The sequence below is a fragment of the Tasmannia lanceolata genome, unplaced genomic scaffold, assembly GCF_043159265.1.
Source record: "Tasmannia lanceolata isolate RefF3 unplaced genomic scaffold, GAP_Taslan_0.1 ptg000006l, whole genome shotgun sequence".
Taxonomy (NCBI): Eukaryota; Viridiplantae; Streptophyta; class Magnoliopsida; order Canellales; family Winteraceae; genus Tasmannia; species Tasmannia lanceolata.
In genome coordinates, this window is record NW_027518683.1 from 20958028 (window position 1) to 20984734 (window position 26707).

Consider the following 26707-nt stretch of genomic DNA (forward strand, 5'->3'; position numbering starts at 1 on the left):
CTTATATCCATAAGGGCAGATTTGAAATTTCAATTTTTAAATAAGTAATTTTTATAATGCAAGGTACTAGTAATGAATCGGGGCAAGGCAGATCGGGGCGGGGCCAAGGTCTGCCCCGTCCCCGCCCCGGGGAATTTTTTTAAATCGGAATCCCCGCCCCGAACGGGGCCGGGCGGATCCCCTGTTTTCCGGGTTAAATTGCCAGCCCTATCCGCTTGACAAAAATTGAAAGAATATAAATATAAAATATGATGAAAACATTGCAGACAAAGTGTCGGAACCGATACACACATAACCATATAATCATTAACCACTGAGGGGGGCAAATCAATCGCAATACAGAAATTCTCACTTTCATTGATAAGTATAATTACAAAAGAGAAGCTGCTTACAGCTGATTGCAAGGGAAGTAGTTTCATGGCCTAGAGGTCTGCAAAGAACTCCCAGATTCCCCTTGCTAGGCCACTATTCCCTAAGAGATGATCAACTGATTCTTCTCTGCGGTGCTTAAAACATTCATATTTGAATGCCATCTGGATTTTGAGATCTTTGATTCTGCTGTCCAGTTAGGAGCAGGATGCTTGCTTGGATATCATTTGGCAGGAAAAGAAGCACCCAAGCTGGATTTCTCCTTGGCATGTCAGCGTTGTTTATCCCTTTGGAAATATGGAAGGAACGTTGCAATAGAAGATTGGAAGGTAAAGAGAGTAGTACAAATTGGGTGATTCGGCAAATAGTGAATAATTTAAGAGCAGTGAGATCAAGCCAAAAATTCACCAAAGAAAACAATATGATGGAATGTTTAGCTTTGGAGCAAATCCAGATTGAACCACAGATGGAAAAAATCAGTAGGGATAATTGGATTTGGTGGGATCGGCCGATGATTGGTTCGTTCAAACTGAACATTGATGGGGCAGCCAAGGGAAACCCGGAGGAGTCAGGAGGCGGTGGAGTTATGCGTGATGCCAAAGCAAAAGTTATATTTGCTTTTGCTTTCTTCTATGGGAAATCCATCAACATGGTGGCTGAAGCGAGAGCGCTATTGGACGGCCTTAGGTTATGCAAAGCCTTTGGCTTCAAGAATTTCATAGTAGAGTCAGACAGCAAAGTTCTTATGGATTCCATCTCAAAGAAAGGGAGCCACCCATGGACCATCTCTTTCTTCTGGCCCGAAATCATAGACCTCATGGACAACTTGGGCCCTCATCATCAGCACCAATTCAGAGAAGGTAACAAAGTGGCAGATGCTCTCGCAAATGAAGCGTCAAATCTAGATCCTTTCAAATATTCCATGGCTGATCAGAAATGCCTCGCATAACCCGTGGGGCTGCAAGATGCGACGCTCATAGTTTTCCTAATATTCCTCCAAGCAGATGAACTAAGTAGGTGGTGTTGTTTAGGGTTTTTTGGTTCCTATTTGTGTGTCGTTGTCTCAGAGGCCAGGTGGATAGCCCTCCTCTTGTATTGTGCCTTCATTATATAATATGTTGAGGCCCGCCTCGGGGTCGCATTCCTTTCCGGCTTAAAAAAATAAGGTCTCGTTTGCTCCAAATTAGAAACTCATAAACAAAAAATTCCTAATCTAATACAAGATATCTTTACCAAATAAGATTCGGCCAACAAGAAAAAAAAGGGGAGAAAGGAGTTCCAAGGCAGCCTCCCATTTATTTTACCTAACCATCGTCCACGACCCACGTTGTCATGGACATATGAGGGGAACCACGGACATACAAAGTGAGAAGGTCAAGTTCAAAAGACCTTCTCACTGAAGAAGGCCATGAAAAGACTACTGGAGACTGAAGTTCAACCCTCAGAGGGTGCCCCCTGATCGTCATCTTCGGAAGTGAGTCCGTCGTCACTGTCAAGACGAAGCTTAATGGCTTCGATCAGATCATCTTTTGCTTCCAGACGACTCAACAAAAACTCCTTCTCCGCCATTAGATCACGAGCCTCCATCTCTAACTTGTAAACTCTCCCTTTGAGGTTGTAGACCTCATCTCCTAGCTCCAAAAGGCGAACCACAGCGGCTTTATGGGGGAGTTCACCCTACAGAAAGAATGGATAAAGGTATCAAGAGATTATGAAAAAGAAAGTAATAAAGGAAGAAATAAAAGAGAGTCACCTCCTTTTGGAAGAGTAAACATTCTTCCACAAAATCTCTCAACTCTCCTCTTTCCACCTCAATAGAAGGAAGAGGAGAGGGCAAGCTAGAAGCTTCTGCTTCTTCCTTCCCCACCGGCCTCTTTCTCGTTCTTCTTGTTGTGGATTTCGGTTCAGGTTTTGATCCCGACTCTTCACTCTCTCCTTTAGAGCTGAGGTCAATGATGGGAACCACGGGCTCCTTACCCCGAATAGATGAGTGGGAATCCATAAAAGGTTTTGAAGGAGACGAAGAAAAATTTACGCTAAAAAGTGGGCGAAAGAAAAGGTTTGAAGATACAGGGAAAAAGAAAGCAGCGATACTCTTAAATAGAGGATTGGTCAAAAGTCGCGTCCTCGAAAGACCTATTGCTATTTCGACACGTGGCTTTGCAGAGATTAAAACGGAAATCGTGCTTCATTATTACAGAGATATTCCGTACTCATTTCGATTGCTTTTGGCTGACGTTCCAAGTTCCCAAGGCAAAGTAATGATTCCGTTCGCCGACTGACAATATCCAAACTTATCCAAGTGATTCTTTAACTTCTCAAATAACATTCAGACTATACACCGATATAATTATAGAAGGATCAGTATTGGATCTTTTTTATCAAAACCGAAGATTTTGAAGTCTTACTACTTCTCAGATCTAAAAATAGGTCAAAGAAGTAGGGGGGCAATATGTTGAGGGTAAATTCACATAACAGAGTATCATCCGACAGCCTAAAATAAATCATCCAGCGCTTTCCGTTTATAACAAATCACATGATTCCTTTAAGTCACTTCAGATAAAGTTGTTATAGATCTAATCACACAATCAGTTGACAGCGACATATGGCTTTATTCGGAATATATGCCAAGAATGGTTGAGATGGCAAAGAACGAATGAAGAAGTGCCACATAGGTGATACATCAAAGTAAAGATGTATGATCCCATCTAACCTAATTATATATAAGTAAAGCTGAATGTCGCACAATGTGGTGCTGCCATGTGTCACCCCTCCTATACCCGTTCTTTCTAAACGTATATCCCATATATCCTAGAATCCTCGCCCCTAGAAACTAGGGCTATTTCCTCTTTTCGTTCTCTCTTTCTCTCTCTTACTAGAATCCCATATATACTAGAAGCCCTATGATGATCATATTTACTAGAATCCTTACTCTTCGTGTTATGATACGTGTCTATCCCTCTTTAAAGCAATAGCTATCATCTAATGAGGAGATGTCGTCATGTAGTAGTCTTATTTATTAGATAGGAAAAAGATTTTGCTAGGACTCTTATTCAAGAAGGAAGTGACAATTAAATAATGCTAGAATGAAAGGAAAAAATATCTCTTTCTCTCCACAATCTCTATTGCTCTACCCTGCGCTGTATTTTTTCACGGTTGTGTTTGTCTCCCTTGATGTATGCACTCACGTTCTCTATCTATTATGTGTTCTCTATCTATTTTAAGTATAATTATTCTCTATGAAATATCCCATTGTCTTGCCTTTGCTACGATAGACTAAACGTTGTGATTGGAAGCAAGACACCCACAGATCAGTTGTACTGTGTCCAGGTGATGCAGTTGCTTACCTATGTGCTTCAAGCATTTCTTTTTCCTTTTTTTTTGCAATGGACATTAGCAAATCCCTTGATAGATGACTCTGCTTTCAATAATTAGTGAAATAAAAAGGACCATGTTCTGTCCATACATCTGGTTTTCCCTAAGCAAACTGCATAGCTTGGATTTAAATTTTTCCATTAAAAGGACTACTATCTATACATATATTTGCCCATACATCTTGGTACAAAGAAAAGTACATTTGATTTCTGTTGTTTTGGCATCAAGATTGCATCAATGTTGGTGAAGTTTCATTTTGAATTCTTTGCTATAAAATTCAAAGTAGTAGTGTTCTCTTTTTGCTTAATGTTTGTTGCTTAATTTATTATTGATTTTTTTTTTTTAGCATCAAGCTCGCTAAATGGAAAGGAAAACCTCTGAGATCAGTGTTTAGTTGGCAGGATACTGTAGAAGAAATAAACAGAAAATAGTAATTTATTTGTTTTTTCCTGTGTCCTTCATTTGAGTTTTGATTTTCTTTGTTCTTCGTTCCCGTGCAACGCACGGGTCTGCAACTAGTCTAGTATAAAAGGAGACTCTCCCCCTCATTTGAGGGGGAGAGATGAAAAGAAAGAACATTGTTCCAAAGAGAAAAACTTCGTCTTCTTTAATCTGTTTCCGATCTGAGATTCGATTAGGAGAAGATATGAGTTCTAATTAGCTTTCTCTTTGTTTTGATTAGATCATTTTGCTTTGAATCTCAAATGTATTCTTTAGATTCTTGCTCTATTAATAAGATAATTTTGTGCCTGAGATCTTAGTTATTTCATAGATCATTGTAACAGTTTTCTTTAAACCGTTCGATCCATAGGCAGGAATTTGACGATAACAGAAAGTATTTCTATGAACCTTGTTAATCAAAATTTTGAAGGAATTGAATTGGGCCGTGGATCTTGAACATGCTTGAATCTCCTGATAGCCTTTGGATGATTCATCTGATGATAGTATCTTCTGCCAAATTCTTTGGCCCGATTGTCGATCTAGATTGTCTGAGCATCGACCCAAGGGTCCTGAGCGGTCCGATCACAGATTTGATGCTTTCCGATCAATCCAATTACACTTGCGAAACATCACAGATTTGATGCTTTCCGATCAATCCAATTACGCTTGCGAAACATCCAACCCTCGATCGGTTGAGTTGCACCTGTATCACTGACCCAAGGTAGGGTCGGGTGTTACAAAAACCACAGTCAAAAGAATTGAAAAGAGGTCATGAAATATAAATTTAGGGAGATGATAAATTCACATCCCCTGTAGGATGATTCGTACCCCTTCTACACAAAAAGTTAAAGTCTGCCATAATTCACATTAAAAGGGGTGCAAATCATCCTAAACGGGTGCCAATATATCATTACCCTAAATTTATTCCTTCACTTTCCCTGTTGCCAACGTCATTCCAATCCCCTTCCCTTCCATTCCCGGCATCCAAACGGACTCTTCCCTAAAGCCAAAAAGACCTCTCCTATTCTCTTCTCTGTCTTGTTTTGCTAGTATTGGACGTGTGATGGTCTCTTGGCTAAGTCCCATAATTTAGTTTACTAGTTCTTATCACTTAGTGCTCCCAACCATCATATTTTGATAATGGCACTAATCACCATGTTTTATACTTTTCTGATTGGCATTAGTTGAAGAAAGTGTAAAGCCAAGAGATGAGTGCCATTAACAAAAAATATGGTACATATAATATTCGTACATTCTGAAGTTAACGTCTATTATCTGTATAAGTAATTGCATTGACTCCACAAGTAAATAGCGTTCACTCAGAATGCATGGGATATACACTTTTCCTCTAAGCCTATATATTATCAAACAGAATGCTTTACATGAGAAAGCTCTTTAAAAGACTTTTTGAATCTCTAGCAAGACTTCAACAATGTTTACCAAGATATTTCTGGTGCTTCTCCTCATCAAACTTACAGCTTGTAACAATGATGGCTTCAGCTACAATGGATTCCTCAGTGCCAATCTGAGCTTCGATGGCATAGCGGAAATTACACCCAACGGTCTCTTACAGCTAACCAACAACACAAAGCAAAGCACGGGTCATGCCTTCCACTCCATGCCCCTCCAATTTAAGGATCCTACCAATGGTACTGTTTACTCCTTTTCTACTACTTTCATCTTTGCAATTTTCGCCACTTATCCTGTTTTTGCCCATGGGATGGCCTTTGTTATTGCCCCAGAGAGAGCACTCCCCAGAGGTCTACCTGTCCAAAATCTAGGCCTCTTCAGTTCTAGCAACAATGGGAATTCTTCTAATCATGTTGTTGCCGTGGAGCTTGATACCGTCCAGAACCTCGAATTTGGAGATATTGATGATGACCATGTGGGAATCGATATCAACAGCTTAAATTCTACCAACTCCACACATGCCGCTTATTATATTAATGAAAATGGTAGGATCGAGACCATAAGTCTTATAAGTGGAGAACCAATTCAGGTTTGGGCAGAGTACAATGGTACAGATATGAAACTTGATGTAACAATATCGCCAGTGAAGAAACCTAAACCTAATCGCCCTCTTTTGTCTTCGGTGGTTAATCTTTCATCGGTTGTATTAAAAGATATGTACTTGGGTTTTTCTACATCGACGGGATTGATTCCAACTGCTCATTATGTTCTGGGATGGAGCTTTCAAATGAATGGAAAAGCTCAAGAACTCGATATATCGCGTCTTCCTAAGCTCCCTCGGAGAGGTCCCAAAAAGAAATCAAAAGTATTGACAATTGGTTTGCCCATTTTTATGTTAGTTTTCATCTTAGTGACCGTCGCCAGCGTTCTTCTTTTTGTGAGAAGGAGGATCAAATTCGCAGAGTTACTCGAGGACTGGGAGCGTGAATATGGGCCACAAAGGTTCTCATACAAGGATCTATTCATAGCCACCAAGGGCTTCAGAGACACAGAGCTTCTGGGCATCGGAGGTTTCGGTAGGGTGTACAAAGGTCTGTTACCTTCCTCCAAAGCCGAAGTTGCTGTGAAGAGAGTCTCTCATGAATCAAGGCAAGGGATGAGGGAGTTTGTAGCTGAGATTATCAGCATTGGAAGGCTCCGGCACAGGAACTTAGTACAGCTACTCGGATATTGCCGGCGTAAAGGAGAGCTCCTCTTGGTCTATGATTACATGCCCAATGGAAGTCTTGACAAATTACTCTTTGATCAGACCATTTCAGTTCTAACATGGAATCAAAGATTTCGAATCATCAAAGGAGTAGCTTCCGGGCTCTATTACTTGCATGAAGAATGGGAGCAGATTGTCATCCACAGAGACATCAAAGCAAGCAATGTTTTACTAGATCATGAATTCAATGGAAGATTAGGCGATTTTGGTCTATCGAGATTATATGATCATGGAACCGATCCTCAAACCACTCATGTGGTCGGAACTCTAGGTTATATGGCACCGGAGTTAAGCAGAACTGGCAAGGCAACGACAAGCACCGACGTGTTTTCTTTTGGGGTCTTCATACTCGAGGTTGCTTGTGGAAGGAGACCGATAAATCTCCGAGCGTCTGCAGAAGGAGTGGTTCTTTTTGATTGGGTGTCAGAATGTTGGAGGAGAGGCTTAATTTTAGAGACAAGTGATCCGAATCTGGGAACTGATTACCTGGTGCACGAAATGGAGTTGGTGTTGAAGCTTGGATTGCTCTGTTCGCATCCCGTACCGTGCACTAGGCCAAGCATGGGGCAAGTCATGCAGTTTCTAGATGGGGATGCTCCTCTACCTGATCTGTCTTCAAATAGTTTTAGAGTAAGTCCTTTAGAAGTGGGGCACAATGAAGGTTTGGATGCTTTCACCATGTCATATCGATACTCGTCGTCCATTGGGGATTCAATCCTCTCTGGGGGTCGTTGATTCTTATGCAGGTGCACCTAAGCTGTTTGAAGGCTGGACATTTCAAATCCATGATCAGACCCTTACTGATGCAGAACGTGCGGCGTTGATCGAATCTGTTGTTTTTTTATTTTCAATTTACGTCATTTTATTTTTATTATTTTTTTAGGGTGTCAAAACTTGTCTATTTAGCTTGATTTTGGTATTTTTAGAAAGGTTTTTCGATTACCTATCTAAAGAGCCCAAGATTACGCGATTTGGACTTGATTTCAACAAGTTATGGTCTTTTTTTGGTTATGGTAAGGGTCAATTACGAAATTGCTATTTTAGGGTTATTAGTAATATTTGTAAGTTTAGTTTTTGTTGCCTTAGGTGGAATTAATTGCTTAGGTCTTAAGTTAGTATTTAATGTTGCTATTCTTAGATTTGACTCTCTATATTATGTAATGTCATGAGGAAAGAAAGACAGATTGAATAAAGAAGATTTTTGGAATATCTCTTGTGAAGAGCATTGGCTCGTTCACGTGGGTGAAGGAGCTTCGCTCCTTTAACGTGTTATATTGGAGTTTTTCTTCAAACCGTGGCATTGGTTTTCAAGCCCCCACTAGATTATTTTAGTTGCTGCTTGTGTTGATCTCCATCTTGGTGTTGCTGCTCTCACTCTCCCTGCGTCACCTAGGGACTGTTGGATCAGTGAACCAACTGTCCAAATTGACAGTAAAGTTTGAGTAAATGCCAGATCATATTTCCAGAAGGACGAAAAGTCCCAGATCATCCTGATATCGGACGATGTCCAAATCGACGGTTCTTATTTACTATGAATCCAATTTTAATTAGTTTTAGTTAGGTTTTTTTTTTTTCTGGTGATGATATTCGCCCCCCAGTACGCATTCGCCGCCCTTTTAACGTGATTTGATGTCAAAAAGCCTTAAAGTTGTCCACTGTTCACGGTATAAGGGGGGCAAATGCCTAATGCGTGGGGAGTGAAAATATCATCTCCCTTTCTTTTCTTTTTTTGCTATTTTCTTATTCGCTAAAATTTAGATTTATTTAGAAGTTTCGTTTGGATTAGAGTTAGTCGTTCACAAGGAGAGAAAATTTAGGGAGAGTTTAAGTTTACTTCGAAGTGTAGAAATTTTAGGGATATCTTAGACTTTTTCTTGTTTTAGTTTGAGTAGAATTACAATCTTTGTCTTGGATTAGGATTGCTCATCAAAGGCCTATAAAAAGCCATATATGTAAACTATTTGGACAAGCTTTTGATTAATGAAAACTCTAGTTTAGTTGAATATCTTCAAAAACTAGTCCATGTCCCAAGTTTCGTAGCAAGTCACCTGCTACTTGCCAAGATTGTCCCGCCAATTGAAGATCCTGCCCTCTGGTTAAAAGCACAGCCACCTGCTGCTGTTGTTGTGCTGCCTAAACTAGCTGGAGATCAACTGATAACCATTGTTGAGGTCAGTTCATAACCACACCATAGTCTCCCTTAATTTTAGGCGCAAACCAGTCCTTGTTACCTTTTAGGAGCTTTTCCAACCATTTCATGTGCCCTTTTCACTACCATTTTCAATCCTTTCAACTTTTCATATTCCTTTCCCTTCACTTTTAGTAAGTTATCCTACCTTTTCCTTCTAATTTCCCCTTTGCTTCCGCATCCCTACATACATAGCTTCAGCTACGGTTACCCTGCATTGTTTTGCATCGGAGCTTCTGTTGTCGTGATCCTATCGGACTCTGCATCAGATTTCCCCTAGGTGCAATACAAACTCTTACATAATCAGTGTAACTGCAAATATAATATTGTTAATGCGTTTGTTTCTCTCTTGTAAACGAACATTTGTTTTTCCCTAAGAAGGAAACACAGTAACTAAAGTCAATAGGGGAAGCCCAGTTTTGTTGTAGAATTAATGTCCTTGATGGGTTTGTTGGAAGGAGAAGCTAAATTCAAATGGATCAAAATAGATGTTTTAGGAATACAAACCACTTTAGAGTTCAATATATTAATTTGTAACTGTCTAACTGAAATAGCTTTTTAATTCAAACTCCAAAGTTGGTTTGTGTAAATTTATGCGTTCTGTTTCTCTCTACTTGTTTGTGCGTGTATGCAAGAGAGGGGGTGTGTTAATAAGTGAGGTGAGTGTGAAACAACCAATTAATTCAAAAGCTTAAGCTACTAGAGTTGGTGTTATTTAATCATTTATTCTTTCACACTCCTCCTAAGAGTCAAAGGAATTTAAAAAGGGTCCATGGAAACATAAATCCATGTTTTCTCTTTTCCTGCCGGGCATCAAAACAGACCCCCTGGGTCCATGTTAATTAGAAAAGGAGAGAGAAGAAGTAACAAAGCCTGTGGTTGGCTTTTCTTTCTTTCAGTTTTGGCCTTTTGTGCGTCCAACTCTTTTCCTCTTGATAGCCAACTTCCTATCTCTACCTCGAGGAATATTCGCTCCGTTATAAGCTTCTATTGAATAATAAATGATGGGAAAAATCGTATCCACACGCTCATGTTTTGATAATGGCAGTCTTATCTTTATTTAAGACTTTTCCATCAACTTTTGAATTAATCATGCGAAGAGTCATAATGAAAGATCTAGATAATATTAATTGGGTGGTTGCAATTTTGCAGAATAAATGTCTTTGGCGACCGTGAGGAGTAGGACTTCCACCGGGTAAGTTCTTCACGTGATGGCGCCAAAGATTATATTCCAATAGATAATTGCCATGGTTTCCTGATTCCAATCTTATCGAAACCATTCAATTTAAGCCCCTCACATAGATAGGGTGTCTAGAAAAAATCAGATCCATAAGATCATCCTAACCATTCGAACTGTGGAGGCAAAATATAGACTAATTTTTGAAGGTTTAAAGACATCCATTTTACCTCCACAAATCGTAGGGTTGGGATGATCCTATGGATCTGATTTTTTGTAGACGGTATCTATGTGAGGGCCTTTAAAATGGATGGCTTGGATCACCCAAACAATGTGGGCCCCCACTGTATTTTAAGCTAGTGTGTAGAGAACTCTCTACACATATGTGTAGGAACCGTTTTCTCTTATAAAATATTATTTAATTAATTTCGCAATTTTGGACTGAAATTCTAAAATTTCGGCCGAAATTTTGTAACAGTTTTTTTTTTAAATTACATTAAATTGAAATGTCAGACTGAAATTACTGAAATTCCGAAATTTCAGTACCAAATTTGGTATTTTGCAAAATTCCAAATTTTGGCAAATTTCAGTTTCTGTCCCGACCAAAATCCAAAATTTCAGATTTCGGCCAAAATTTAAAACCATGATTGTGACTAGTTCTTCTAATCACAATATTTTGATAGAGAAATGATTTCAGCGCTCCAATGTTTTGATAAACATGCACTCCACATGTTTGTCGTGTAGTATTTAAAGGGCTTTAGGAGCTTTTTGAAAACAGTAATATTCCTCTGACAGCCCTTTCAATACTACACGAAAAAAATTGGAGCGCATGTTTATCAAAACATTGGAGCCCATAAATCATTTACCTATTTTGATAATGGCACTAACGCATGAGAGGTCCCACCTTTTGCCTAGCTTCGTGTTGAGGATTAAACTGAGAATTCCTCCAGCACCCTATCACAACGTGCCAGTAGCACACCCTTTGACCCATATCCCTATCTGCCGCTCTTCTAATATACTGTCAAGGAGTGTTAAAAGGGACTTTCCAATATGGCGCAACGCCATCATCACCTCTTCCCCGATGAAACTATGCTGCGTGGCGATCACACTAAGCTACAGTGTAGAAGCTCCCTCTCTATATAAGTCCCCATGCTCAAAATTATCAGAATCTAATCTTTTCTAGCCATTACTTCACCTTGAACTTAAGCCCAGGAGATATGCTCCCTCTCAGTTATTATTTCTGTTTGTGACATCGATTTCTGACTTGAGCGTCGGAGTGGCTTCCCGGAGCCAAACCTCTGAGACCCCTAATGCTCTCTTGGAGCCAAACCTCTACCAGCCCTTGGAGCAAGGGACCATATTTCGACGTCATCACTTTAGTAGAATAGTGGTGATCTCATTCTACGGCCTACCCTCACAGACAAAAGGTTAGAGACATCCGGAGTGGGAACTCCAGGGGTACCATTCAACATTCAAGTCAGACGGAGTCAACGTAGTGAGAGTTGAACACAAAGATGGTGGTGAATGGCAAGGTGAGGAGTGTGAATGTTGCTTGGTAGCCCGACTAAGATGCTCGTACCTGGATGGTGTGGCGGTGGATTATCATTACCTGGATTGAAGCAGTCAACATTTGACCTTTTGATATGGAGGGGTGGGTTCCCTTTTATAGGCGAAGGTTTCATGTCTGGTGGGTGCAATATGAAGGTGACAAAATGCTGGGTGATTGGTGTCATGTTGGGGGGGGGGGGGGGGGGGGGATTAGGTACATGTGATGTATCATGACAGAATCTGTCCCTCATAATGACTGGTTAGAAGCTATCATTTATAATAAGGAACTGGCAATGATGGGACCGTGTACGATCTCTGACAAGGATGGGACTTTGAAAATGGTAGGGCCTTGCAAGGATCTGGTGGAATTGGTCGGCAATTGGAGGGATGTCATACAATCCTCGGCAGCGGTGAATCTGTCGATCAACAGGCTCTGTGGTGCCGTGCGGCTTTTGAGTGCTCTTGCCTGCTTGAGAGTCGCAACAGGCTGTTGAGCATCAATCAATCAAGGGCTCTTCTCTCGGTCAAGGTAGTAGCGGAGCTTTCATGAGGTGGTGCTCTTTACCCTCAACTTTGAGGGCCCCTCCTGGCCGGGTGCACTCTCTGCCATGCGTCGGCTTTCTATGGATGATCGGTTTTACCCCCAAAATGATGTCTTTCGTCGAGTCAGCACGTGCCGGGGAAGTGATGTAGGTGCATCCCTTATTCCATTGGCGTCCTACATTGATCCATTACTGTAGGGTCATTTTTGTTATTTGTTCACTTGCATTAGTAGGGTATACTAGTCAGTCTGGTTATTTGTCATGTCTTTTGTGATTTTGTTGTTTTTTTTTTTTTTTGAAAAGGTAACAAAACTTTATTTCATAAAGTGGTTCCATACAAATAGGGACAAGATGTCCCCTGGTATGGGTCCAAAGTTTACATAATCCACGCCCACCATAGACAAGGAGAAAATACAATCATGCAAAGCTGTTAAGTTGGCGTGAAGACAAACAAGGTATTAGCCCTGTCCACTCCCTCCTTCGCTAACTTATCAGCAATAGAATTTGCCGATCTCCACATATGCGCAAGTATTGGGCGTATATATCCGACAAGATCCCTGATCTCATCAATCTTCGGTGCCAGACGCCAAGGGCCGCTGCTTCTACTGCTTGCCCAAGAGATGGTGTTAGACGGATCTCCCTCGACTATCAAGGGTCCGAGGTTATTAACCATGAACCATCGAAGCCCAAATAGCAGGGCCATGACCTCCGCTTCGTTTGCATCACAAATGCCTGCGGGGCTCGAATAAGATAGAATACAATTCCCATTGTGGTCGCGGAGCACTCCCCCGAAACCGGCTGGACCCGGATTTCTAATTGAACTCCCATCAAAATTAAGCTTTAACCATCCTTCCGGAGGTGGCGACCAATTCGGGGAATTTGTCGGCCTTCGCCTTTTCTTCTCACCAATGACCAATTTCCAGTGTCGCAATATTTCACTCACCGAGTAGGGGCATCCTCCTTTTGCCCGTTCCCACTCAATAATAGCAAGTTCGATGTCGAGGCTAATGAGATGGTGGGCCCTTGAAGTGTTATTGAATATACGGTCGTTCCTTTCTCGCCATAAATACCATGTGATTGCAAACAGTATGGATCTCCACATTGATTCCCTCAACTTGCCGATGAATGCGCCGCACCATTCAGTAATGACAGTTGATATTCTTTTCTGGAAAACCCACTGCATGCCGAAAAATTGGATAATATCCATCCAAATCAATGAAGAGAACGGGCAATGAAGCAACACGTGGTCAATCGACTCTTCGGCCTTGCAACACAGTACACACCGACTTGCAACTCTTTAGCCGATCACACGTGTTTATGCACTGATTAGACACCGTCCAAATGAAGGCCTCCGGGGCGGAATTGCCAGACGCCACACCGATGCGTGTTTTGATTGCCTGCCGTCCTCTTCAGTCATTTTCCGGAAGAACGATTTAGTAGAAAACCTGCCCTCTGGATCTGGGGTCCATATCCACCGACCAATCCTCCACATTTCTTGACGAGTAGTGGGGTGCTAAGAGCTGTAATAGATCTGTGAAATGTTCTACCCATCCTTTAGATTTCGCCTTAATTTTATGTCCCAAAAATTTTGATCAAGCCCCTCACCCCGAATTAGATAATCGCAGATACGTGCCTGTGGATCCGCCGCTAGCCGATACAAGTCAGGGAATTTAGAAGATAGCACGCCATCCTCCAACCACAGGTCTTCCCAGAATCTAACCCCTTCCCCCTTGCCAACCCGAAATCTAATGTTGGGGTAAAATTCCTCCCGAGCTGAATTGACAGATTTCCATACAGCGGAAGCTCTTCTGCCCGCACCATTACATATCTAATCCCCCCAGCCAGCACCATATTTTTCAGCTACAATAGACTGCCAAAGAGCCCCTTTCTCCATTCCGAATCTCTAGCCATTTTCCAAGCAGTGACTTATTTCTAATTCTCATCCTTCCGATTCTGATTCCCCCATTCGATTTTGATTTCACCACCTTACGCGAATTCAACAAATGTTTGCTTCGCTTAGCCCTTTCCATGCCTTCCCATAGGAAATCCTCTAAAGTTTCTCGATTCTTTTTTCAATTCTTGGCGTGACTTTATACAAAGACATGAAGTAGACCGGCATATTGGACAAAGCCGCTTTAATCAACGTAATCCGCCCCCCAAAATACAAATATCTCTTATTTCAAGTAGCGAGTTTTCTCTCAATGCGCTCCAATACCGGATCCCAGGGAGCATCCCTAGGAATACCAAAGCCGAGAGGTAATCCCAGATATGACAGCGGAAAAGAGACTTCTTGGCAGCCCAGTCCTCTTGCCATCCCATCAATAATTTGTGGTGTTAGATTTATTCCCGCCACCACACTCTTGGGAAAATTAATTTTGAGTCCCGAAAAAATCTGAAACCACCGAAATAGCCGCTTCATGTACAGAATCTGATTCGTACCTTCTTCGAGGAATAGGATTGTGTCATCCGCGAATTGGAGGTGGGATACAATAGGGGAATTGCGGCAAGGTTTGAGGCCTTAATATAATCACACCGTTCAGCCTTCACTATGAGCGCATTGAGAATTTCAGCCATCATAATGAATAGATACGGTGATAACGAATCACCTTGACGTATCCCACGAGAACTTTGGAAGAAATGATTCGGTGACCCATTGATAAGCACCGAGAAAGATGGAGAGGATAGACATCCCATTATCCAGCCGCGCCACTCGGTACCGAATCCCATTCGATTCATTATGTAATCTAATAACCCCCATTCGACATGGTCATATGCTTTCTCGAGGTCCAGTTTGACTAGAAGTCCTTGACCATCTTCTCTTTTCATTGTGTCCGGAATTTCATTTGCAATCAAAATCCCATCGAGAATTTGGCGATTCTTTACGAAAGCCCCTTGGTATTTTGAGATAATCTCCCCCATAACCTCACTTATACGACGAGCAAGGACTTTAGCTAGAATCTTATACATGCTATGAACCAAGCTGATCGGTTTGTAATCTTTTAGCTTCACCGCCCCTTCCTTCTTTGGAATCAAAAGTAATAAATGTTGTATTAGCCTCCTTTTTAATCACCCCTCTTTCGTGAAATTCATTCATGAAATCAAATACCTCCATTTTGATCATTTCCCTATATCTCTGGTAGAAAGCTATTGGGAATCCTTCCGGGCCTGGAGCTTTGTCTTTCTGCATCGAATTTACCACGGCTTCGATTTCCTCCATTGAGAAACTCCTCAAGCCACTCAGGTTTTTGCTGCGAAATCCGTCTGAAACTAAGACCTTCAAATTTGGGCCTCCAGTTTTCCTTGCATGTGTATAACTTTTGGTAGAAATCAACAATTACCTTTCGAATTTCCCCAGGTTCCTCCATCATTACATCGTTTACAAGTAAACAATTTATGGCATTGTTCCGATGCCGCGCACTAGCCATCTTGTGAAAGAATTTGGTGTTGTTATCGCCTTCCTTGAGCCAGATGGCTCGAGATTTCTACCTCCAGCTGATCTCTTCCCGACGTCTTATTTCCTCATACTCTAATTTCATCTGCGCCCTACTTTGTAGATCCACTTCCATCAGTCCTCCCACTTCCTCCCTCTTTTCCAGATCAGTAAGCCCCATTAGAATTTCCCCTTTTCTGAGATCCCTTGCAATAGCCTCAGATTTTGCCCATTCCTTTATCTTTGTTTTCAACGCCTTGAGTTTTCGACATAGGGTATATCCCTTCCATCCGTGAAAATGCAAACCCCCCCCCCCCCCCCCCCCAATTCTTCAACTTTTTTTACAGAATCCCGGAGAATCACATGACCCCATATCGAATTTGAACGGTCTTGGTCTTGTGGATGCTTCGCAAAGCTGGAACAGGATCGGATTGTGATCCGATATGGTTTCGGTAATGCACGCTGAAACATAGACGGGTACCTTTCATCCCACTCCTTTGATATTAAAACCCGATCCAGACAGCTCATCACCAACCTTTCTTGATTATTCGACCATGTATAGCTCGCTCCTTCTAGGGGAAGGTCCACCAATTCAGAATCAAGAATGAAATTCGATAAATTCCTGATGCTTGTCGTGATTCTACTTCCACAGTTTTTCTCCTGCGGAAATCGAATGGTGTTGAAGTCCCCCCTAGAATCCAAGGTCCCTCCCATAAGTCTCTGATCCTCATTAGTTCAGGCCAAAGACCTCTCCTTTCACGCGCTTTTGCCGGCCCATACACAGTAGTGAGCACCCATTGAAGGTTGGATCCCCGGCTTCTAAACCATATCGATACCAAGTGATCTTGAACTGGAATGTCCTTCAATTCGAATAGATTGTCTTTCCATATGACTAATACCCCCCAGCAGACCCCGTTGCATTCTTTGCGATCCACCCTCTGTTGTTCCTTCCCCAAACACTATCGATAATTCTGTCAGTGATCCCCATCATTTTGGTTTCGATGATTGAAAGAATATCCGGCTGTCTTACTAGGCACAAATCCTTCACCGCCATCTTCTTCCTATCTGAATTTAGCCTCCTAGTATTCCAGAAAATCTGCTTCATTTGTAACCAATTTGGCCGCCATACAATGGAGTAACAACCCCAGGTTCACGGCAGCCGTTTCAGCTCCCTCGCAACCTTCAGCTTGATTTAAAACCGGCTGGGATAGTCGAGTTGGTTAACCACCGGATCTTTTGCCGATAATGGCTCTAATGTCGGCGACCGACAATCGTTCCATTTACACAACAGATCCCCAGGCAGTGAGCAAGCGCCTATATTAATCACCGGAGCCTTCGCCGTTGATGGATCAGGTGCCGGGGATGGGCATTCGGTCTGTTTACACAACGGATCCTTTTCCGGCAGTGGGCTGTCGGGTCCATTCTTCATCAGTGATTCCTCCATTAATGAAGCACATTCCTTCTTCCTACCTGTTAGGCCCGAAATCGGTTAACAGATATGACAGTGACGTAAGAGCCGAGCTGGAGGGCCCGAGGAGCTGAAGAGAAGGAAATCGAGTCCGGATGAAATGTGTTCCTGAGTTATGGGCTTTGGAGGCCCTTTTTGTTAGGCCTGAAATCGGTTAACAGATATGACAGTGACGTAAGAGCCGAGCTGGAGGGCCCGAGGAGCTGAAGAGAAGGAAATCGAGTCTGGATGAAATGTGTTCTGCAAAGAAGCAAACGAGGTCAGAATGACCGACCCGGAGTATACTCCGGACAGGCCCTTCGACACTCAAGTCAGTATGAGCCGGAGTGAAGAGGGAGTTTTAAGAGTGGTGGGTGAGAATTCAATACCCTGAGTTATGGGCTTTGGAGGCCCTTTTATAGAGGAAAATTGGGGTAGTTGGGGAGTTAACGCTCCAAGACAGGTGTCGACCAGCTATAGGCCCGAGTTCACCTACTCTGTGGTAATTACCAAACTACCCCTGCTGACGCGGGGTTTGCGGTGGGCCCCCCTGAAGACACGTGTCGGCAGCTAATAGGCTGCTGTTTTTACACTACATCAGTTGCCCCCTAGTTCTCCAAGTTATTTTCGTGACTTGGGGAAACGTGGTTGAGTACATCTCTGATTGGTGATGGTCGAGGCCCGGCCTGTGAGGCGGTCCGGGATTTGGAGCAGTCCGGAAATTTGGGACAGTCCGGAAATTGGAGCAGTCCGGAAATTTGGAGCAGTCTGGAATTTGAAGCAGTCCGGAAACTTGGGGCAGTCCGAAAATTGGAGCAGTCTGGAATTTGAAGCAGTCCGGAAACTTGGGGCAGTCCGGAAATTGGAGCAGTCCGGAAACTTGGGGCAGTTCGGAAATTGGAGTAGTCCGGAATTTGAAGCAGTCCGAAAACTTGGGGCAGTCCGGAAATTGGAGCAGTCCGGAATTTGAAGCAGTTCGGAAATTGGAGCAGTCCGGAATTTGAAGCAGTCCGGAAATTGGAGCAGTCCAGAATTTGAAGCAGTCCGGAAACTTGGGGCAGTCTGGAAATTAGCGCAGTCCGGAATTTGAAGCAGTCCGGAAGTTATCAGGCCGGATTTTCCTAGTCCGGCTTGGGCCGGACTGTTTTTTTTTGTCGTTTTGCGAGACGCGTCATATCTAGTCCGGCTTGGGCTGGACTGCTTTTTGTCATTTAGCGAGACGCGTCATATCTAGGCCGGACTGCTTTTTGTCGTTTAGCGAGACGCGTCATATCCAATCCGGCTTGGGCCGGACTGCTTTTTGTCGTTTAGCGAGACGCGTCATATCCAGTCCGGCTTGGGCCGGACTGCTTTTTGTCGTTTAGCGAGACGCGTCATATCCAGTCCGGCTTGGGCCAGACTGCTTTTTGTCGTTTAGCTTGGGCCGGACTGATTTTTCCTCCATACGAGCACTTGGATGAATGTCCTTGGTCTTTTAGAGGTACGCGCGTATTTCCCTTACGCCCTTGCCTCGAAGTTTGTGCTCGCCATTACTAAAAGACACGTGGCACCACTCGGTGTCCTCGAAAAATCGCCTCAGAAAAATCTATAAAGAGGGGGTTTTTACCTTCTCATTTTTCACATTTTACTTCTCCTTCTCCTCCTCTTCTTCTCTCTGCCAGTTCGGCGAAGGCCAGTTCGGCTCGTGTAGTTTTGCGGTTGTGAACGGCGTTGGATTCGGGAGCTTTCAGTGCAATCCGGTAATTTTTCTTGAGCGCGTCTCATTCGTTTCTTTTTTTGCTTTCATGTCTAGTAGCTCTAGTTCTGAGTCCGGTTCGGGGGAATCGTCTTCTAGTAGTTCAGGGTCTAGATCGTCGATTAGGACCGAGGAGTTCTGGCAGGATCCTTGGTGTTCGGCTGAACCCCTTGAGGTGATGTTTCCTGACTTATTCATTGTTTCATCTCAGAAAGAGACCTGGGTATCAGAATGTTTTGCTAGGGAGCAAGGGAAAGTGGTTTGGTATCCTAAGTTTCGAAGAGACTTCTTCGTTAGAGAGTTAAGCTCTTACCGCGACCTCCTATCCTTATTGGATTCTTGCTTCATCAAGTCTTCGGGCGCTGATCGTCGGATTTGGATTTGGAATCCTTCGGGGATATTTTCAGTCAAATCTTTTTATCATCATCTGATCCCATCTTTAGCGGAGCATGTATCCTCCTCAGTTTGGAGGCTATCTTGCCCTCCGAGAGTTGCCTTCTTTGGGTGGTCTGTATGCTGGGGTCGCATTCAAGCTATGGATTTGTTGAGGAAGATAGGAATGTGGCTAGTAGACCACTGCCCTCTATGTTTATCCGCTGGCGAATCCATTGACCACCTTTTCATCCACTGTAAGGTTGCTAGAAATATTTGGGGTCTCATATTTTCTCGTTTTGGAATCAGCTGGGTCCCCTCCAACTCTATGGCTGAATTCATTCAGAGTTGGGAATGGAATCCCTGGAAAAAGAAAGGTAGGATTCTTTGGAAGATGTGTCTCCTGGCCTCGTGGTGGTTCTTGTGGAAAGAGAGGAATGCGCGTATCTTCGAAGGGAAGGCTAGATCTCCCTATTGGATCTTTGTTCAGTTGATAGCTACGGTTATATCCTGGGCCCGAAGCCTTCCTCTGTTTCGTTTTGTTTCAGCTTTCGACCTCTGGGAAGGATGGCCAATCATATGCATGGAAAAGGCTACCAAAGTGAAAATCCTTCCGTCCTGGATTCCTCCTCCTACGGGGTCCCTAAAGCTTAACTTTGATGGATCGTCTATAGGCAATCCAGGAGCGGCAGGAATAGGGGGTTATGTAGAAATAACAAGGGGGAAGTCCTTTGGGCCTTTTCGGGGCCTATTGGATTGGCAGACTCGAATGAAGCAGAGGTTAGAGCCGTTCATAGCGGGATTCGTTCGATGCCTCGCCTGGCGTTCGCCAAAATTATAGTCGAAGGGGATTCCTTAAATGTTATTCGTTGGCTTTCGGGCGTCGCTATTCCCCCCTGGAGATTTTTGCCTTTCTTAGAGGAAATAGAGGATTGCTCTAAGGGCTCATCCATCGCGTTTGGCCATGTTAGGAGATCAGCCAATGCTGAAGCAGACTCCCTTGCCAAGAAAGGAGTCTCTAGGTCCGCGTTCGAGTGTTTTGATTATCTCCCTCCTTGATTTATTGTAATGCTATCTTTGTATTATCTTTGTTCCTTCAGGACCATCTCGGTTCTGTTTATATATATATGAGGAAAGTGTTTCTACTCGGTCCCCTAGATAAGCTTATCTACTCCTCCCTTTAAAAAAATACAGTGGGCCTACGCTGTTTGGATGATCCAAAGCATTCATTTGATAGGTCTTAACATAGATAGGGTGTGCCCAAAAAATCAGCACCAAAGGGTCATCCTAGCCCTTTGTTTTGTTGGGCACACCGTGTCCAAAATGGACGCATATAAACGTGGACGTTTATATGTGTCCATTCTGGGCACCACAAGGCACTACAAAACGAAGGGCTAGGATGACCCTTTGGTGCTGATTTTTTGGGCACACCCTATCTATGTTAAGACCTATCAAATGAATGCTTTGGATCATCCAAACAGCGTGGGCCCACTGTATTTTTTTAAAGGGAGGAGTAGATAAGCTTATCTAGGGGACCGAGTAGAAACACTTTCCTCATATATATATATATATATATATATATATATATATATATATATATTCTGCTGCCCTTTTCAAAAAAAAAAGAAACACCTCTACACGTCAAATTCAGTGAGATTCCTCTTCCACTTGGTCTTTGTTTATAAAAGAAGCAGAGTAGCAACATTTGTAACTATTAGAATTCAAATGCCACATCCAAGATTTGGAGGTTGCCAGTACGGAAATTGAGCCGCCACTCCACTCCGATGCTTTCTAAAAGGCGCTTACAAGAGAATGTTATGTGGATAATCTCAGCAGCTTCTTTCTAGGCAGCTAATTAGCAACAATTTAATTCTAACTGATAATAAAGATGGTTGCATTTGAAACAAAAAACCTAAATATGTAGTTGCTAATATGGAACTCCTAACTTAGGGAAATAACTAATATAGGAAGGCTAATTTATGAAATTCTTAAATCAAACTACCAGAAAATATAAAATTACTAACTATAAACCTTAGTTTTAGAAATTATTTCTATGAAACTCGTTGATCAAAATTTCGATGGAATTGAATTGGGCCGTCGATCTTGAACATGCTTGAATCTCCTTATAGCCATTGAATGGTTCGTCTGAAGATAGGATCTTCGGCTATATTCTTTGGCCCGATTTTCGACCTGGATCGTCTGAGCATGGACCCGAGGGTCCAAAGCGGTCCGATCAGCAATCTGTAGCTTTCCAATCAATCCGATTACTCTTGTGAAACATCCAACCGTCGATTGGTTGAGATGCACCTGTATCACCGACCCAAGGTGGGGCCCGGTGTTACAAAAACCAAACAATCAAAGGAATTGAAAAGTCCATGAAAATAAATTCATTCTTTCTCTTTCCTTTTTGCCCCCCACGCCACCCCCCGCCCCGCCACGTCATTCCAATCCCTTTCCCGTCCATTCCCGGCATCCTAACTATTTGTTTGGCTATCAACTTCTATTGAATCATACAACCGCCGGGGAAAAATCAAATCTTCCACGCTCGTGTTTGGATAATGGCAGTCCAATATTTATTTATGACTTTTCCATTAGCTTTTGAGAGTTTTCTATTATTGTAATAACTTTTGATAATTAATTAAGAAAAATTTAAAACGATGAGATTGGGAGCATGTTTGGCAACCATGAAAAAAAATTCCGTGGAAAGCTAAGAGAGAGTGAGATTTGAGGGGAGTTGATGAGTGAGGAGAGCATAGGAAGGAGTTGGAAAACATGGAAAACAAAAATCCTATCTTAACACATGAAATTATTTTCTTTGTTTACAAAACCCATCACATTCTTCTCTCCTCACCTTTTCTTTTCTTTGTTTTTTACTCACAAATCTCCATCTCTGCTCTTCCCACCTTTGGTAAACAAATATTCCATGATTTTTTCATGGTTTCCAAGCATGCCCTTGGGGAATGTGGGGTGGGGAGATGTCCCGTAGTCTGATTATGTTGTGGGCGGATATCCCTTACCGATTATCTTTCAATTTGTTTTAAACAATATATTATTGGGGCATTGAAAATGTAAATCTACAATAAATTTACATTGAAAATGTAAACATGGTGATTAGTGCCATTATCAAAATATGATGGTTGGGACTTGGGAGCACCAATTACAAGAGGGACTTTTTTGTTTTTTCAGAGGAACATACCAATTACAAAAGGGACTTCTTTGTTTTTTCAGAGGAACATAAAAATGCTTCTTCTTTTTTTCTGACGACTCAAAGTTGCCTTGGATTTTTTTGCAACCCAAGTGGCGTAAGGATTTTTTTTCTTCTTTAATATTTCAGCGGAAGTTTCTAAATTTCAGACGAAATTTAAAATTCACTATTCTGATTGGCTTGTGAGAGCTATTTGTGAGTTCTAACAGTTTTTTGCAACCAGTTAAAGAAAGTGTAAAGCCAAGGGATGAATAGCATTGACTCCACGAGTAAATAGCATTTACTCCTAATGCCTGGGATATACACTTTCCTCTTCTCCTATAATTCTCATATTGAGTTTTTATGCTATACATGGGAAAGCTCTTTCAAAGACATTTTGAATCTCTAGCAAGATTTCATCAATGTTTACTAAGATATTTCTTGTGCTTCTCCTCATCAAAATTACAGCTTCTAACATTGATGGCTTCACCTACAATGGATTCCTCAGTGCCAATCTGAGCTTCGACGGCATCGCAGGAATTACACCCAACGGTCTCTTACAGCTAACCAACAACACAAAGCAAATCAAGGGTCATGCCTTCCACTCCATGCCCTTCCAATTTAAGGATGCTACCAATGGTACTGTTTACTCATTTTCTACTACATTTGTCTTTGCAATTTTCGCCCCCTATCCTGATTTAAGCGGCCATGGTATTGCCTTTGTCATCGCCCCCTCGAGAGATCTCCCTGGGGCTCTACCTAGCCAATATCTGGGTCTCTTCAATTCGAGCAACAATGGAAATTCTTCTAATCATGTTCTTGCTGTTGAGCTGGATACCATCCAGAGCACCGAATTTGGAGATATCAATGATAACCACGTAGGAATCGATATCAACAGCTTAAATTCTACTAACTCGGCCCCTGCAGCTTATTACAGTAATGAAAATGGCGGGATCAAGAACTTGAGCCTTATAAGTGGAGAACCAATGCAGGTTTGGGTAGAGTACAATGATACAGATAAGAAACTTGATGTAACAATATCTCCAGTCAAGAAACCTAAACCTAATCGCCCTCTCTTGTCTTCGAAGGTTTCTTATCTTTCATCTGTCGTGTTAGAAGATATGTATGTGGGGTTTTCTTCATCGACAGGATCGGTTCTAACTTCTCACTATGTTTTGGGATGGAGCTTTCAGATGAATGGAAAAGCTCAAGAACTCGATCTATCACGTCTTCCTAAGCTTCCTCGGAGAGGTCCCAAAAAGAAATCGAAAGTATTGACAGTTGGGTTGCCCACAATTACAACAGTTTTCATGTTAGTGATCCTCACCAGCATTCAACTTATTGTCAGAAGGAAGATCAAATTCGCAGAATTACTCGAGGATTGGGAGCGTGAATATGGGCCACAAAGGTTCTCATACAAGGATCTATTCAGAGCAACCAAGGGCTTTAGCGGCAAAGAGCTTCTGGGCATCGGAGGTTTCGGTAGGGTGTACAAAGGTGTGTTACCTTCCTCCAAAGTCGAAGTTGCTGTGAAGAGAGTCTCTCATGAATCAAGGCAAGGGATGAGGGAGTTTCTAGCAGAGATCATCAGCATTGGAAGGCTCCGGCACCGGAACTTAGTACAGCTACTCGGATATTGGCGGCGTAAAGGAGAGCTCCTCTTGGTCTATGATTTCATGCCCAATGGAAGTCTTGACAAATTACTCTTTGATCAGCCCATTTCAGTTCTAACATGGAATCAAAGATTTCGAATCATCAAGGGAGTAGCTTCTGGGCTGTATTACTTGCATGAAGAATGGGAGCAGACTGTCATCCACAGGGACATCAAAGCGAGCAATGTTTTACTAGATCATGAATTCAATGGAAGATTAGGCGATTTTGGTCTATCGAGATTATATGATCATGGAACCGATCCTCAAACCACTCATATGGTCGGAACTATAGGTTATATGGCACCGGAGTTGAGCAGAACTGGCAAGGCAACGACAAGCACCGACGTGTTTTCCTTTGGGGCCTTCATACTCGAGGTTGCTTGTGGAAGGAGGCCGATAAATCTACGAGCGTCTTCAGAAGAACTGGTTCTTGTTGATTGGGTGTCAGAATGTTGGAGGAGAGGCATAATTTTAGAGACAAGTGACCCAAATCTGGGAACTGATTACCTAGTGCACGAAATGGAGTTGGTGTTGAAGCTTGGATTGCTCTGTTCGCATCCCTTGCCGTGCACTAGGCCAAGCATGAGGCAAGTCATGCAGTTTCTAGATGGGGATGCTCCTCTACCTGATCTGTCTTCAAATAGTTTTAGAGTAAGCCCTTTAGAAATGGGGCACAATGAAGGTTTGGATGCTTTCTCCATGTCATATCCTTTTTCGGACAGGTCAGGTGGATACTCGTCATCCATTGGGGATTCAATCCTCTATGGGGGTCGTTGATTCTGATGCAGGTGCATCTAAGCTGTTCGAAGGCTGGATATTTCAAATCCATGATCAGACCCCTACGGACGGTTTCCCCTTTGCTGGATATTTCACTACCATTTTCAATCCTTTCAACTTTTCATATTCCTTTCCCTTCACTTTTAGTAAGTTATCCTTCCTTTACCTTCTAATTTCCCCTTTGCTTCCGCATCCCTACATACATAGCTTCAGCTACGCCTACCCTGCATTGTTTTGCATCGGAGCTTCTGTTGTCGCTATCCTATCTGACTCTGCATCAGATTTGCCCTAGGTGCAATACAAACTCTTACATAATCAGTGTAACTGCAAATATAATATTGTGAATGCGTTTGTTTCTCTCTTGTAAACGAACATTTGTTTTTCCCTAAGAAGGAAACACTGTAACTAAAGTCAATAGGGAAAACCCAATTTTGTTGTAGAAATAATGTCCTTGATGGGTTTGTTGGAAGGAGAAACGAAATGCAAATGGATCAAAATAGATGTTTTAGCAATACAAATCACTTTTAGAGTTCAATATATTAATTTGTAACTGTCTAACTGATGCAGCTTTTTAATTCAAACTCCAAAGTTGTGTATGGGTTTGTGTAAATTTGTGCGTTTGTGTTTCTCTCTGCTTGTTTGTGCGTGGATTTTTCATACCCGTCTACCATTCTGTCTCGAGGATTAAATCGAGATCGCGGTTTAGTAGTTGCATTTTTGTTAGTGGTGCAATTCAGGTCAGGTTGGGTCGGTTAAGGCCAACCCGAACCTGACGCGATGAACCATTTACCCAACCTGACCCGACCGACCCGATTTCTAAGCTGACGAGGTTCAACCCGATCCGAGGAACTCTTTTTTCCATCCTGACCCCGACCCAACCCAACCCAAATTATTAAACTTACAACAAAAAAAAGTTAATAAAAAATATCGGGTTTCACGCGGCTCGGGTTTCCCAAGCCCTCAACCCGAACCAGACCTGAACTCAACTTGGGTTGGAAAACTCAACCTGAACCCGAACCTGACCCGAGTTGCACTAATTTTTGTTATTTTACCAGTATTAGTGGCATTATAGTAATGTTTCTTCAACTAGGGATATTAATAGGGAAATGATATCTCCCCTCCCCCCCCCCCCCCCCCTTCTTTTTCCGGATAAAATCCCCCCCTTTAACGGTTACTGTGAGAATGGTTCACTGCTTGAGGATAAATTCACTCCTTTTAAAGTAATTCTTTGCCTTTAAAACTTAACGAATTGAAGGGGGGGGGGGGGGGGGGGGGGATATTATTCCCCTATTAATATCATTTTACAATGTCATTGGCTATAAATAACTACTTTCCCACCATTTTGTAATTAGAGACCTTACATTTGTAATTTGAAATTTTGGTTCCAAGATCTCGATCTATATCTATCTAGAGCTTGGTATTGTGGAGGGAAAATATTTCCCCTTAGCAAAATACATCTAATGAAGGGAGGTGTCTAGAGCATGAAAGATCAATCTCCATCTCTTTTCATTATCTTCTTCCTTGATTCTCAAGGAATTCCATCGGATTTGAACTTTGGTGTCTCCATGCCACGGATTTTGAATCATTGTCGTAATGCAATTGCAATTGGTGCAAAGCTCTGGAAGACTCGGGGTATTAACCTGATGGATTGTGTGTATGAGCTGTTGATTCATGAGCAAATTGCTGGAATAAGAGAAAAAGAAGCATAGTTGACAGTCGTGCAAATCTACCCTTGAAACTTCCACATCGTCCACCATTCTGTATCAAAATCCGTTCTCCTATCCTCTATTAAG

The 26707-nt window shown here is 42.4% G+C and overlaps 2 protein-coding genes and 1 pseudogene across 2 annotated transcripts; all 3 read left to right on the forward strand.

Annotated features, from left to right (window-relative positions):
• Positions 1-793: 793 nt before the first annotated feature.
• LOC143878816 (uncharacterized) lies at positions 794-1318 on the forward strand. The gene has a single exon (XM_077381049.1). It carries the CDS (start codon positions 794-796, stop codon positions 1316-1318), a length of 525 nt encoding a protein of 174 aa, XP_077237164.1.
• A 4191-nt stretch (positions 1319-5509) lies between these two features.
• On the forward strand, positions 5510-8071 carry LOC143878482 (L-type lectin-domain containing receptor kinase SIT2-like). Its single transcript, XM_077380763.1, has 2 exons — positions 5510-5834; positions 5928-8071. Exons 1-2 carry the CDS (start codon positions 5618-5620, stop codon positions 7595-7597), a joined length of 1887 nt encoding a protein of 628 aa, XP_077236878.1. The 5' UTR covers positions 5510-5617; the 3' UTR covers positions 7598-8071.
• A 14668-nt stretch (positions 8072-22739) lies between these two features.
• Positions 22740-25494, forward strand: LOC143878483 (L-type lectin-domain containing receptor kinase IV.1 pseudogene; annotated as a pseudogene).
• Positions 25495-26707: the final 1213 nt, after the last annotated feature.

What these genes read in the sequence shown, in the direction of transcription:
- LOC143878816 (XM_077381049.1), top strand. Translation starts at nt 794, where the DNA reads ATGGAATGTTTAGCTTTGGAGCAAATCCAGATTGAACCACAGATGGAA.
- LOC143878482 (XM_077380763.1), top strand. Translation starts at nt 5,618, where the DNA reads ATGTTTACCAAGATATTTCTGGTGCTTCTCCTCATCAAACTTACAGCT. An exon ending in ATTTAAGGATCCTACCAATG is followed by an intron (nt 5,835 to 5,927) that starts GTACTGTTTACT and finishes TTATTGCCCCAG; the next exon opens with AGAGAGCACTCCCCAGAGGT.